Below are 14412 nucleotides of genomic sequence, written 5' to 3'. Positions count from 1 at the left end.
TGACTTCCCTTTTTATTTTGTTGGATAGTGGTGCCACCTGCCAATTGCCGCCAGCCCTGTCATTTATCAACAACAGCTATATAATAACCCTCATTGCCCCATAGTGTGTATGTGTGTGTGCGCGCGTGTGTATGTGTGTGTGCGCGTGTGTGTATGTATATGTCCTATCCCTAACCCTCATCACCGCTGGCGTCTCTGTCATTTTGTTTGAGAATCATTGTTCCCCCAATGCTCTTTCATTTTATAAACGGATTACCCCAACACCACTTCATTTCCCCAACAATCATTATGGTAAAATATGGGGCTTATCCAGCAGGATGCAGCGTTGCAGAACGTTCACATAGGAATGTGTAATGTAGTAATGTACTGTCATCTAGACTATAGAACAGTGTCAGCTCTAGTACGATTTAATACTCTGTTCTCATCATTACACTCCACTGAAGAAGCCCTAGGTCATTTCTTAGTAGCTCCTCCCTATTGCTCGAAGCTTATCAATGCTATTCGTGGAGCAGCAGGTGGGCGGAGATGAGTGACAGCCCAACTACTGTGTGTGTGTGTGTCTCCATGCACATTCCTGAATACACACTACCGGTCAAACGTTTTAGAACACCTATTCATTCAAGGGTTTTTCTTTATTTTTACTATTATCTACAAAAGGACAAATTTCCACTGGTCTAATTTCCATTGCTCGTGTTTCTTGGCCCAAGTAAGTCTCTTCTTATTGGTGTCCTTTAGTAGTGGTTTCTTTGCAGCAATTAAACCATGAAGGCCTGATTCACACAGTCTCCTCTGAACAGTTGATGTTGAGATGTGTCTGTTACCTGAATTCTGAAGCATTTATTTGGGCTGCAATTTCTGAGGCTGGTAACTCTAATGAACTTATCCTCTGCAGCAGAGGTAACTCAGGGTCTTCATTTCCTGTGGCGGTCCTCATGAGAGGCAGTTTCATCATAGCGCTTAATGGTTTTTGCGACTGCACCTGAAGAAACTTTCAAAGTTCTTGAAATCTCCGAATTGACTGACCTTCACGTCTTCAAGTAATGATGGACTGTCGTTTCTCTTTGCTTTTTGAGCTTTTCTTGCCATAATATGGACTTGGTCTTTTACCAAATAGGGATTTCTTCTGTATACCACCCCTACCTTGTCACAACACAACTGATTGGCTCAAACACATTAAGAAGGAAAAAAAATCCGCAAATTAAACTTTTAACAAGGCACACCTGTTAAGTGAAATGCATTCCAGGTGACTACCTCGTGAAGCTGGTTGATAGAATGCCAAGAGTGTGCAAAGCTGTTATCAAGGCAAAGGGTTGCTACTTTGAAGAATCTCAAATATATTTTGATTTGTTTAACACTTTTTTGGTTACTACATGATTCCGTATGTGTTATTTCATAGTTTTGATGTCTTCACTATTATTCTACAATGTAGAAAATAGTAAAAATAAAGAAAAACCCTTGAATGAGTAGGTGTTGTAAAACGTTTGACCGGTAGTGTGTGTGTTAGTGTTAGTTGTACTTGTGACCTGGGTGTTCAGCGCTGCCCTGCGGGTGTACCATGCTCTGTTGACAATGCATATTTTGGCATATTGCACAATAAACAAAAACAACTTCCCCCCAGGCTAGAAAGATCTTCAAAATAAGTGAAAATGGGTTGTGTGTGTGGAGTCTGCACACACACACACACACACACACACACACACACACACACACACACACACACACACACACACACACACACACACACACATCCTGATCTGCTGTTATCCATGCAGTAAATGTGCTGTGTCTCATATTCCAATTGTGAGAGCTGGAAATTAGGAAAGAAAGGAAACAATGGTAAATGTGTCAGTCATCCCTGTCAACAGTAAGACAAATAGAGAATAGCCCATTTCCATCTGCCTTCCTTTCTTCCCTGCTGCGGTGTATCTGGACCACCATATTGCCATAGTATTAGAATTAGCAAAGAGCTGTAGCCTACTTACCCTGAACTCCTAGTTCACTCCCTCATTTTGGAACAAATAATTTTTTCAAGAATTGATGAAATTCATAGAAATGCATTGAGTAGAGCCAAGAGTTCTCTTAGGCAGGTGACATGGGTCTAACTAAACTATAAAATCAGGACCTTGGCCCTACAGTATCCAACATGTGTCTCCAAACCACCTCCATTTAGTTTTGGTTCATTTCCTGCTTTGGATCTGCCACTTCCTTCTGTTTCAAAGATCTCCTACATTACTTCGTACCCAAAATGTATGTCACTTCCTCCGTGTGTGTTTTTAGGTTCTGCTGCATCACCACTCAGTGCATGAGATCTCCTATATTGCCAAGGATACCCGGGATCACCGGGCCTTTGGCTACGTCTGTGGGAAGGAGGGACACCACAGGTTTGTGGCCATCAAGTCTGGCCAGTCGGTGAGTACAGGACCCGAGTTCATTACCTACCCTTCTTGTAGGGACTCAACTCAAGTACCAGGAATGAGGTGTACAGTGGTATTAGTTAGGAATAACATTACAGCCCAAGTTAACACATTTACAATACAATACTAACAGGGACAGACTGACCATAGAACAATTTTGGCAAATTCCAAAGCCAAAAAGAGTTGACCTGCCAGTCCATCTGCAAATCTGTGGGTCAAAACCACCAGAAATATGCAATAAATATGCAATAAAATTGAATGTTATCAAAAACAAAACAGCTGATTAAAAAACGGTTAAAAACACTTACAAACAATGAAATATGTACGTATTTACAGAAGCTCTCTGAAGGCTGCTACTAGGGTGCCGTGTGACCAGTGTAACAAATGTGATCTTTGCTCTCTCCTGCGTTGTGTAATAAAGGAAAGGCCAGCCAATGGTCCCAGTTGATAATATATACAGTACATAAATAGATAGCACATTAGATTTGCAGGGCTCAATGCTCTTGATGGCTGTCGATAGCTGCAGATAACAACAACTCCGTATTAGCAGGGCACTAATATGATCCGTGTACGGTTCGTTCAGTCAATATCCGACCTTAAACAACTAAGACGGATAGTCATTTAGACTGCATGAATAAATTATTCTTATGTCACATGTCAGTTGGTAACCAGTTTATAATAGCAATAAGGCTTTGTGGTATAAGTTTGTGGTATATTCTGCTTCACGTAGTGCTCTCCCTCTTGCTCTCTCTCTCTCTCTTTCTCCCTCTCTCGCTCTCCCTCTCTCTCTCCCTCCCTTTCTCTCTCTCTTACTCTCTCTCTCTCTCTCTCCCTCTCTCTCTCTCTCTCTCTCTCTCTCTCTCTCTCTCTCTCTCTCTCTCTCTCTCTCTCTCTCTCTCTTTCTCCCTCCTCTCGCTCTCTCTCTCTCTCTCTCCCTCCCTTTCTCTCTCTCTCTCTCTCTCTCTCTCTCCCTCTCCTCTCTCTCTCTCTCTCTCTCTCTCTCTCTCTCTCTCTCTCTCTCGCTCTTTCTCCTCTCTCTCGCTCTCCCCTCTCTCTCTCTCCCTCCCTTTCTCTCTCTCTTTCTCTCTCTATCCCTCCCTTCTTACCCCCCTATCCCCCTCCCCCTCCCCTCCCCTACCCTCTCTCTCTCTCTCTCTCTCTCTCGCTCTTTCTCCCTCTCTCTCCCTCCCTCCCTTTCTCTCTCTCTTGCTCTCTTTCTCTCTCTTGCTCTCTCTCTCTTTCTCCCTCTCTCGCTCTCCCTCTCTCTCTCTCCCTCCCTTTCTCTCTCTCTTGCTCTCTCTCTCTCTCTCCGCTCTTTCTCCCTCTCTCGCTCTCCCTCTCTCTCTCTCTCTCTCCCTTTCTCTCTCTCTTTCTCTCTCTATCCCTCCCTTCTTACCCCCCCTCTCCACCTCCCCTCCCCTACCCTCTCTCTCTCTTTCTCTCTCTATCCCTCCCTTCTTACCCCCCTCTCCCCCTCCACCTCCCCCTCCCCTACCCTCTCTCTCTCTTCCTCTCTCTATCCCTCCCTTCTTATCCCCCCTCTCTCTCTCTCCCTCCCTCCTTCCCTCCCAGGCGGAGCCACTGATCATTGACCTGCGTGACCTCTTCACGCTCATCTACGACATCAAGCAGCGAGAGGAGATGGAGAAGAAGTCCCAGAAGGACAAGCAGTGTGAGCAGGCCGTCTACCAGGTAAACAACAACAACACAACTGTTACCATAGCAGCTATGCATCACAATAACACGCCGATTTGAGTGTACCCATGAGTGTAGTCTACCAGGGAAATTGCTGTGGACAATACTGTCCAGGCTCTGTCTGTTCTAGTGATTCTAATTCTATGACCAGAGAACACTTCCTGTTCTTTCACTGTTCAACAGAGCTCTCTTCAACCTTCAACCACTCCACTGTGAGATCCCACTGCATACAGTATAAATGAGGATTATTCATAGAAACAACTGAATGTGAATGCTTTCAGCTTTGGCTGTGTATGCAGACTGCAATACAAATGATTTTAGTGTACTTGCTATACTATACATATGTTATAATGAAACAGGACTCCATGCAGCAGAAGAGTCCCGTCAATGTAAATGGCCTAATGTAATGTATACCTGTGTCTACAATGGAAGGAATTATTATGTAGGAAATATTACTGAACTGTACAGTAACGTAGACAAAAGTATATATTCCCCTGAGCATAGCAATTCATTTTTGTCCTCTCTAATGGACATTGGCTTTTGCTCTGTATTTCTAAGGGCATACATGCCACTGTGTGAGGTCCTGTTGTCGCTTTGAGAGTACATTCTGTGCTTTTCTATGACATTATATGTGTGGCGGTGTCACCTTGATATTTCTTTCTGGTTCTTCAAAATGAAAAATGACACAATTAGTTTGATATTCAGACTGTTTCGAATAGGTAAATATCTCAGGAATAGTTTTAAAAGCAGTGTAATATATATATTTTACGAAAAATAAGAGCTAAATAAGAGCTTGTTAATAAGTGTTCTCTGTAGTCGACATTAGGATGCGCTAACTATGTTTTTGACCTACTGTCCCCATTTACTGTAATGTTAAATGTATCCTATTACTATCAACCATTTACTGTAATGTTAAATGTATCATATTACTATCAACCGAGTCCTAATTGACACATACAAAAATAAATAAATACAAATATTTGTGCACTTTTGCTTCTTTCTAACATGTTTTGTTTCCTCCCCAAAACGTTTTTTTTTTACTGTGTCTCAGGAGGATATAAATAGATGAAACGTCTCTCACTTCTGAGTTCCTAATACCTAATAGGATAGGCCTCTTTTCCCCCAAGCCAATGGTTGATGTCCTTGCATGCTCTTGGTCTGTTGTTCTTGCTCTGTTATTCTCTCTGTTCTTCTCTCTGTTCTTCTCTCTGTTATTCTCTCTATTATCTCTCTGTTATTCTCTCTGTTCTTCTCTCTGTTATTCTCTCTATTATCTCTCTGTTATTCTCTCTGTTCTTCTCTCTGTTATTCTCTCTGTTATTCTCTCTATTATCTCTCTGTTATTCTCTCTGTTCTCTCTGTTCTTCTCTCTGTTCTTCTCTCTGTTCTTCTCTCTGTTCTTCTCTCTGTTCTTCTCTCTGTTCTTCTCTCTGTTATTCTCTCTGTTCTCTCTGTTATCCTCTCTGTTATTCTCCCTGTTCTTCTCTTTGTTATCCTCTCTGTTATTCTCTCTGTTATTCTCTCTGTTCTTCTCTCTGTTATTCTCTCTGTTATTCTCTCTGTTCTCTCTGTTATCCTCTCTGTTATTCTCTCTGTTATTCTCTCTGTTCTTCTCTCTGTTCTTCTCTCTGTTATTCTCTCTGTTCTCTCTGTTATCCTCTCTGTTATTCTCCCTGTTCTTCTCTTTGTTATCCTCTCTGTTATTCTCTCTGTTATTCTCTCTGTTCTTCTCTCTGTTATTCTCTCTGTTATTCTCTCTGTTCTCTCTGTTATTCTCTCTGTTCTTCTCTCTGTTATTCTCTCTGTTATTCTCTCTATTATCTCTCTGTTATTCTCTCTGTTCTTCTCTCTGTTCTTCTCTCTGTTATTCTCTCTATTATCTCTCTGTTTTTCTCTCTGTTATTCTCTCTGTTCTTCTCCCTGTTCTTCTCTTTGTTATCCTCTCTGTTCTTCTCTCTGTTCTTCTCTCTGTTATTCCATGTCTTGTTCTCTCTGTTCTTCTCTCTGTTATTCTCTCTGTTATTCCATGTCGTGTTCTCTCTGTTATTCTCTCTGTTATTCTCTCTGTTATTCTCTCTGTTATTCTCTCTGTTATTCCATGTTGTGTTCTCTCTGTTATTCTCTCTGTTATTCTCTCTGTTATTCTCTCTGTTATTCCATGTTGTGTTCTCTCTGTTATTCTCTCTGTTATTCTCTCTGTTATTCTCTCTGTTATTCTCTCTGTTATTCCATGTTGTGTTCTCTCTGTTATTCTCTCTGTTATTCTCTCTGTTATTCTCTCTGTTATTCTCTCTGTTATTCCATGTTGTGTTCTCTCTGTTATTCTCTCTGTTATTCTCTCTGTTATTCTCTCTGTTATTCTCTCTGTTATTCCATGTTGTGTTCTCTCTGTTATTCTCTCTGTTATTCTCTCTGTTATTCTCTCTGTTATTCTCTCTGTTATTCCATGTTGTGTTCTCTCTGTTATTCTCTCTGTTATTCTCTCTGTTATTCTCTCTGTTATTCCATGTTGTGTTCTCTCTGTTTTTCTCTCTGTTATTCTCTCTGTTATTCTCTCTGTTATTCTCTCTGTTATTCTCTCTGTTATTCTCTCTGTTATTCTCTCTGTTATTCTCTCTATTATCTCTCTGTTATTCTCTCTGTTCTTCTCTCTGTTCTTCTCTCTGTTATTCTCTCTATTATCTCTCTGTTTTTCTCTCTGTTATTCTCTCTGTTCTTCTCCCTGTTCTTCTCTTTGTTATCCTCTCTGTTCTTCTCTCTGTTCTTCTCTCTGTTATTCCATGTCTTGTTCTCTCTGTTCTTCTCTCTGTTATTCTCTCTGTTATTCCATGTCGTGTTCTCTCTGTTATTCTCTCTGTTATTCTCTCTGTTATTCTCTCTGTTATTCTCTCTGTTATTCCATGTTGTGTTCTCTCTGTTATTCTCTCTGTTATTCTCTCTGTTATTCTCTCTGTTATTCCATGTTGTGTTCTCTCTGTTATTCTCTCTGTTATTCTCTCTGTTATTCTCTCTGTTATTCTCTCTGTTATTCCATGTTGTGTTCTCTCTGTTATTCTCTCTGTTATTCTCTCTGTTATTCTCTCTGTTATTCTCTCTGTTATTCCATGTTGTGTTCTCTCTGTTATTCTCTCTGTTATTCTCTCTGTTATTCTCTCTGTTATTCTCTCTGTTATTCCATGTTGTGTTCTCTCTGTTATTCTCTCTGTTATTCTCTCTGTTATTCTCTCTGTTATTCTCTCTGTTATTCCATGTTGTGTTCTCTCTGTTATTCTCTCTGTTATTCTCTCTGTTATTCTCTCTGTTATTCCATGTTGTGTTCTCTCTGTTTTTCTCTCTGTTATTCTCTCTGTTACTCTATTTGCCTCTGTATGTTCTTGCTCTGTTCTTCTCTTTATCTGTCTTCTACTTGTTATGTAAAATGTTCCTTCTCTTCAACCATCACACAGACCATTCTGGAGGACGAGGTGGATGATCCAGTTTACCAGGTAGGTCGCCACACAACACCTACACAGCCAATCAGAACTAGCGATGGAACCCCATGTAACGTTTACACTCTAGCTTCTACAGACACAATTGTTTTCACGTGATTAATTCTATAGAATTAAAAACACTTAATCCTTAATGTAAATATCTGCCACTGATCTGCTTTAATTAATGATTCATGATACCCAAACCATCTCAGTAATACGCAGTAGACCAACCATCATAGTAGATGGTTTTGTTCAACCATTTGACTCTCCCATTGCCAGTGCAGTGTTGTAAAACCATATATTTTCAGTTGATCTGTGTATATGTACTGATTTTCTTCTAAAGACCTATCTGACCCTGACTGGTTGTTCTCCCCTCTTGCTTTTGGCTGAAACTGGAACATGATACTCTACTCTGTTGCTCACACTGAATACAGACAACACTAACCCTTACTCTGAATGCTAATGTTCAGTGGTTATGCCCCACCCCCTTCAAAACACTTCTAATGTTTGCCCCTTTAGCTTTTACTATAACTGTATGCCTGAAAAAAAAACATTTAATTTGCAATTCTGTAGTAGCATTGGCTGTTTTGTTTTGAATACAAGACTCCAATGACCATTGGGCACAATCCTAACTTGAGATCTGGGCGTGTAAGCGATTCAGACTTTCGTGTAAATCAACTAAGTTACAAGCGCAGATCTCAAATCAGTATTAGGCCCTCTGTGTCTAGGTGGTAGTGGAGATGGAGATCAGAAGTCTTAGACCTCTACAGTACCTGTTACCACTGCCTGACCAATTACTGTACTCTCTCCTCTCCTCTTATCTTCTCTCTCTCTTTCTTTCTTTCACTGTTTTTCTCTCAATTTTGTTTCTCTCTCTGTCCCTCAATCTTTCTCTCAATCTCTTTCTTTCTTTCTCTCTGTCTCTCTCCCCCATCTATCCCGTCATCCTCCATCCCTATTGGCCCCACCCACTTCCTTTGTTGTAGTACATTGTGTTTGAGGCTGGACATGAGCCCCTCCGTGGCCACCAATCAGAGGAGAGCGTTTACCAGGTACAATACCAAGCCCCGCCCCTTACCTTTTGTAGAGTAGTCAACCCAGAGCTTTGTGTTACAATAGAATATATATGTTTGTTAGAGAGCAGAGCAGAGGAGTACACTCTGGATATTATTATTTTTAAATAGTATACTCACAACGTTCCTAATGTAAATGATGAATAACATCTCAAATCCATAGTTCAGTGAAGTGCAGTAGAGGCCAGTTATTTTGTCAGACCAATTCATCAAGGCTTCTCTAGAGTCTATATGGGCTCCCTGCAGACATCCAGAGGTTTGACCTTCCCGTTTAGTTCAAGGGACCAAGAGCATCTTCTAGGAACCTAGAATGTGATTTAATCTGCCCCCCCTCCTCCTCCCTCCTCTCCTCCCTCCACCACTTCCCTTCTCCTCCCTTCACCTCCCTCCTCCTCTCTTCTCCTCCCCCTTCTTCCCCCCTCCTCCTCCCTCCTCTCCTCCCTCCACCACTTCCCTTCTCCTCCCTTCACCTCCCTCCTCCTCTCTTCTCCTTCCCCTTCTTCCTCCCTCCTCCTCCCTCCTCCAACTCCTCCTCCCTCTATCTCCCTCCCCTACTCCTCTGCTCCCTCCATCACCTCCATCCTCTCTAATTTACCCCTCCTCCTTCACCTCCCCCTCCTCCTCCCTTCTCCTCAACTCCTCCTCCTCCATCTACCTCTCGCCTCGCTCCTCCTCTCTTCTCCTCCCCCTCCTTCCTCCCTCCTCCTCCCTTCTCCCCAACTCCTCCTCCTCCATCTACCTCCCGCCTCCCTCCTCCTCTCTTCTCCTCCCCCTCCTTCCTCCCTCCAACTCTTCCTCCTCTTCTCCCTCCATCACCTCCCTCCTCCTCTCTTTACCTCGCCCCTCCTCCCTCCATCTCCCCCTCCTTCCTCCCTCCCGCCTCCTTAAACTCCTCCTCCTCCTTCCGTCTCCCTCCCCGCTGCTCCCTCCCCTCCTCCCTCCTTTCTCCCCTCTACTCCTTCATCCTTCCTCCTCTCCTCCTCCTCCCTCCTCCTCTCCCTCACCTCTCTGAAGATGTAAGCTGCATAGAGATTAATCACTTGCCATGCCATTTGATTTCTGAATGAAACAAGATCAATAGACAAGAAGAAATTGCAGCCCAATGCCAAGTTAGCCAGCCAAAAGAGAGAAAGGGAGGCCATATTGTTGAATACGGTTAATAGATGAATGTGAGGAAAATAAAAAGAGGAGAGAACAGGACATGATCCCGCGTTGTCACTTTCCATAGATTTAAACCTCTGGTTAAACATTGTATAAATGGAGAAAACCAGCTGTGTGCTCTTAATGTCCAAACAGAGAAGTAGCATGCACAATCTGACAGCATTGCTTACAATCAATATGGATTCAAGTAGAATTGATTCGAGAGCGGTACAACTGTGGAATTGTATTTGCATAACATTGCTTTTAGACCAGACCACAGTATCACCATGTGTAGACCAGAGATCCATTCTGAAATGATGACAGAACAGTAGCTTTGAGACACTGCAGTAGAAAGGATTCTTTTTTTCGTTCTCAGCCTTGGTAAATGGTGTTGCTCACTGTATTGTTTTATTTTGACTGGACCTCCAACTCAGGTCCCTACCGCAACCAGTCAGCAGAAGGGAGAAGGGATCTATGACGTCCCAAAACGCCATTTTATGACTGTAGGTGTTATGTTTTAGTTTTTTTGTTCGTCCACTCCCCCCACTGGCAAACCTCTCTGTCTCTCTCAATGGAAAACCTCCCCTCTTCTTTAGCTTCCATTGATGAACCCCGTCTGTGTGACCACTGTTATACACAGTATACACCCACAGACTGGTTATCGACAGGTTATTATCAGTGTGTATCTAGGTCATGGTTGCCTGCCTGTGCACTAACTATCTGATATAGATTTTCCTGGCCGAGGAATGATACATAGAAATAGAATCTATTGCTTTGGAATGATCCGTTGGATCTCAGTCAACTCTAGAGGTATGATGATAAAATGATATTCAGGACTTATGCATAACCTGCCACAACAGATTCATGATTTGTCCCTCAAGCTTGGATGTTGCACCAGCTACAGATAGAGTCTTTGCTTCAAATCCTCCACACAATTGAAAATATGACTAGGAGGACTATTAGACATCAAAAGGCGTAATGTCTTAAAGACAGACGTTTTTTTGTCATTTTCAGTCTCAGTTGAATAGTGGGTTGTTCCATCTTCCTGGGAGGTGAATCTGAGAGGTTTGCTGGTGGAGTTGTTGTTTGTTTGGTGGAGCTGCATGCAGTCAGACAGAGGGGTCTCCTAGGTTACCACCCCACTCATAAAAACACCGTACCTGTATGCAGAGCAAATATATATTTTTTTACAGCAGATTCATTTCTACCACAAAAAATAGACAGGTCATGGATTAACTGTTAGTTTTGATGAGTTTCCACCATATCAGATGCACTAGTCGTTCTTCTCCAAACCATCATCTAAACATTTATTTAAAGCTGGAATCTTTAATGGGGAAACTTCCATGTTTGTTTGTGATATTACAACAACAAAGAAGTTACTGTAAACAACCAACACTGTTTTTCTTCTCTGACATCACTGCACGTGCGATAGACGAGCACAATATGTATCAACAAATGTTGTACCATGCTGCTCAAAGCTCCTCAGCTGGGCAACAAACGGTGGTGGGGCGGCTAGTGGATCCGTCTTTATATACTGCAGGATTCCATTTTTAAGCCCATTGGTCAAGACGTACATGGAAACAGAAGAATGTGTGCATACTTTTTCTCTTTGCGTTTTTCCTGTGCTGATAGTTCAGCAGCACATCAACAATCTATGGTAGCTACACTGTCCTCCTGCTATCTCTCCCCAACACACATCATGCTAGCTGGTGTTGTATCAGTAGCTGCCTCCATATCTCTAAGAGTTACTGCTTGTCTGTTCATTCAGTTGGAGCTCTACGAGAGCCTAGATGCCCCAGCCCTAGCCTGACATGTTCAAGTTCAACTTTATTTGTTGTATGTACACGATTCACAAGTAAACTTCAACTTGAACGTGTGTGTCACTCTGCCAGCCTGCCAGTCTGCCGGAGGGGAAGGCCTATAGAACTATAACCACACTACCTTACCACACTACCTCCACACTAACGTGCCTCAGCCCCCTTAAGGTTAAATGAGACTGTCAGACCAATACATCATGTATAACAACAATATGGTGTAATGTATGTACTGTATATGATTGGTTTCCTCCACACAATTCAAAGAGGGTATAGATAATGTTATGTTAACCCCCCCCACACACACACACACACACACACACACACACACACACACACACACACACACACATACTGATTGCTGTTTTCCCCTCACTTTCTCTTTAAAAAAAATGTGTGTGTGTGTGTGTCTTTATTTATTGCATGCAAATCCTGTGTGTGTTCCCGTGGTGATACATTGTCTGCTTGTGCATGGCACCTGTAGTCTGTGACATACTGTACATTTCATGTGTCTAGCTGTAGAACCTCTGTCCGTCCTCCCTACCTCCTCTGTATTGTAATTATACTGTCAGAGCGCTGGACGTATATGGCCAGGGGGGTGAGACGGAGTAGTAGGAACGGTCACGTCTGCAATATGGGTCAGGTGGTTATATTGTCTTGGAGGAGGAACATGGTGGCCACAAAAAGCACATGTATACAGCCTGAATCCTACCAGCTAATGATATCATATTATCTTGTGTTTTAGGGGAATCACAATGGTAATGCATCATGGGACAATAGGGGATGATTTGATTGGTAGAGACGGACAGAGGAATATCTAATCAGCATTCGTTAGATTGGACTGAATAACCCTTTTACCCAGCCAATTACAGAGCACCATGAGAGATTCATTTTAGATCCATTTTCTGATAATGAAATGAGAGGAAAGAAGAGCTAGATGTTTCTAAGCATCTACAGTACAATTCTCTACAGTACACACACACACACACACACACACACACACACACACACACACACACACACACACACACACACACACACACACACACACACACACACACACACACACACACACACACACACACACACACACACACACACACAGGAGCACAGGAACACACACACACACAGGAACTGTCACTGAAATGTCACTGTTCTCTTTCTCTGACCCTACCTTTTATCCCTGCACAGAACATCAACCACTTTGATCTGTTCGGAGACATGTCCACTCCGCCCTCGGTGAGTAACTGACCTTCCCATTCAAAATCATTTTGTATTAAGAATGATTTGTTGTGATTAGAGTAATACAGATGCTTTTGACTACAGGATGGCTCAAGTAAATAGATTGCATGACCTCTATTCTAAGTAAATAAATTGCAGGACCTCTATTCTAAGTAAATAAATTGCAGGACCTCTATTCTAAGTAAATAAATTGCAGGACCTCTATTCTAAGTAAATAGATTGCAGGACCTCTATTCTAAGTAAATAAATTGCAGGACCTCTATTCTAAGTAAATAGATTGCAGGACCTCTATTCTAAGTAAATAAATTGCAGGACCTCTATTCTAAGTAAATAGATTGCAGGACCTCTATTCTAAGTAAATAGATTGCATGACCTCTATTCTAAGTAAATAAATTGCAGGACCTCTATTCTAAGTAAATAAATTGCAGGACCCATTATTCTAAGTAAATAAATTGCAGGACCTCTATTCTAAGTAAATAGTCACAATGATCCCAGTGAAAGAATACAGTAGGTGCCTGGTTTAGACGTGTGTGTGGATGATTTGCCTTCAGATGCCCCCATCCCCGGCCAACACTTTGGACCCCAGCAGGAGCCACCACCAGCCCCAGCACCAACACCCCCCAGAGATGTTCACCGGCCCCTTCAGCCCCACATCTGTCCCCTCAGGGTACATGACCATGGGGCCAGTCCAGGCAGCCCAGTGGGCCCAGCAGGGATCCTTCTCTGGCCAGGCCCAGACCCTGGCCTTTGGGGTGCAGGGGCCCCTCCAGGTGACCCAGGTCCTCCCGGGAGGCCAGCCTGTCATCTGGAGCCAGGCCAACATCTTCCCTGCCACCCAGCAGCAGTGGGCCGCCATGGCTGCCTACATGCCCGCTCAGGCCATGGGTGTGGGGGGTCACCACCTCCCCATGATGGTGCCCATCACCACCGTGTGCCCTGGCCCCCAGGGCCTACACTGTGACCTCTCCTCCACCCCCTCCTCGGCCATCACCAGCCCCCAGCACCAGGCGATGGACCCCGCCCTGCTCCAGCAGCTCCAGCAGCAGCACAGCCTCAGTGGGGATTCTGACGCAGGAGAAGGCCCCTCTTCGCTGGGCCTTGTCATGGTGGGCAGCAGGTGTGGAACACCTGGGCCGATGAGTCCCACTTCAATGGGTCTGGGTGCTGTGGGCAGGTGTGAGACGCCTGTTAGCCTTGTCATGATGGCGAGGTGTGAGACGCCCGGCCCTGGTCCAGTGAACGTGCCTCCTGATACCCTGGTCTGTAGCCAGCTGTGCCTGGGGTCACCGGCTGTGATGTCACCATTGGCCTTGACCCAGGAAGAGGAAGGCAGCTGTAGTGACCTTGACCTCTCTCGGATGACCTTGAGTCCTGGAACGTCCACCTCACCCTCCACTGACTCAGGTAAGCTCTCCCTACTGCCAGTCTCTGCTACATTCATACTAGACTAGATAGATAGTTACAGCAACCCAAACCTTAACCTAACCCTAGCCCTACCCAAATTGATAACGTTCAATGCTTTATGTGAAAAAGGTACACCCAACAACCAACACTCCTATACCGC

The 14412-nt window shown here is 43.4% G+C and overlaps 1 protein-coding gene across 4 annotated transcripts in view; it reads left to right on the top strand.

Annotated features, from left to right (window-relative positions):
- The window catches only part of LOC106569298 (disabled homolog 1), a 129192-nt gene that overhangs the window by 111687 nt on the left and 3093 nt on the right, over nucleotides 1–14412 (top strand). The window contains exons 5-11 of one of the 4 annotated variants that reach the window (XM_045694235.1): nucleotides 2278–2409; nucleotides 3987–4106; nucleotides 7556–7594; nucleotides 8566–8631; nucleotides 10227–10295; nucleotides 12798–12845; nucleotides 13400–14252. In XM_045694235.1, coding sequence (XP_045550191.1) covers nucleotides 2278–2409; nucleotides 3987–4106; nucleotides 7556–7594; nucleotides 8566–8631; nucleotides 10227–10295; nucleotides 12798–12845; nucleotides 13400–14252 — 1327 coding nt within the window. The remainder of the gene's footprint in view (nucleotides 1–2277; nucleotides 2410–3986; nucleotides 4107–7555; nucleotides 7595–8565; nucleotides 8632–10226; nucleotides 10296–12797; nucleotides 12846–13399; nucleotides 14253–14412) is intronic. The other 3 variants (XM_045694236.1, XM_045694237.1, XM_045694238.1) reach the window with 3 other exon arrangements.

Source organism: Salmo salar, chromosome ssa14 (assembly GCF_905237065.1).
Source record: "Salmo salar chromosome ssa14, Ssal_v3.1, whole genome shotgun sequence".
NCBI classification, from domain to species: Eukaryota; Metazoa; Chordata; class Actinopteri; order Salmoniformes; family Salmonidae; genus Salmo; species Salmo salar.
Note: the sequence above shows the minus strand (reverse complement) of the source record. Positions and strands in the feature narration are given on the sequence as shown.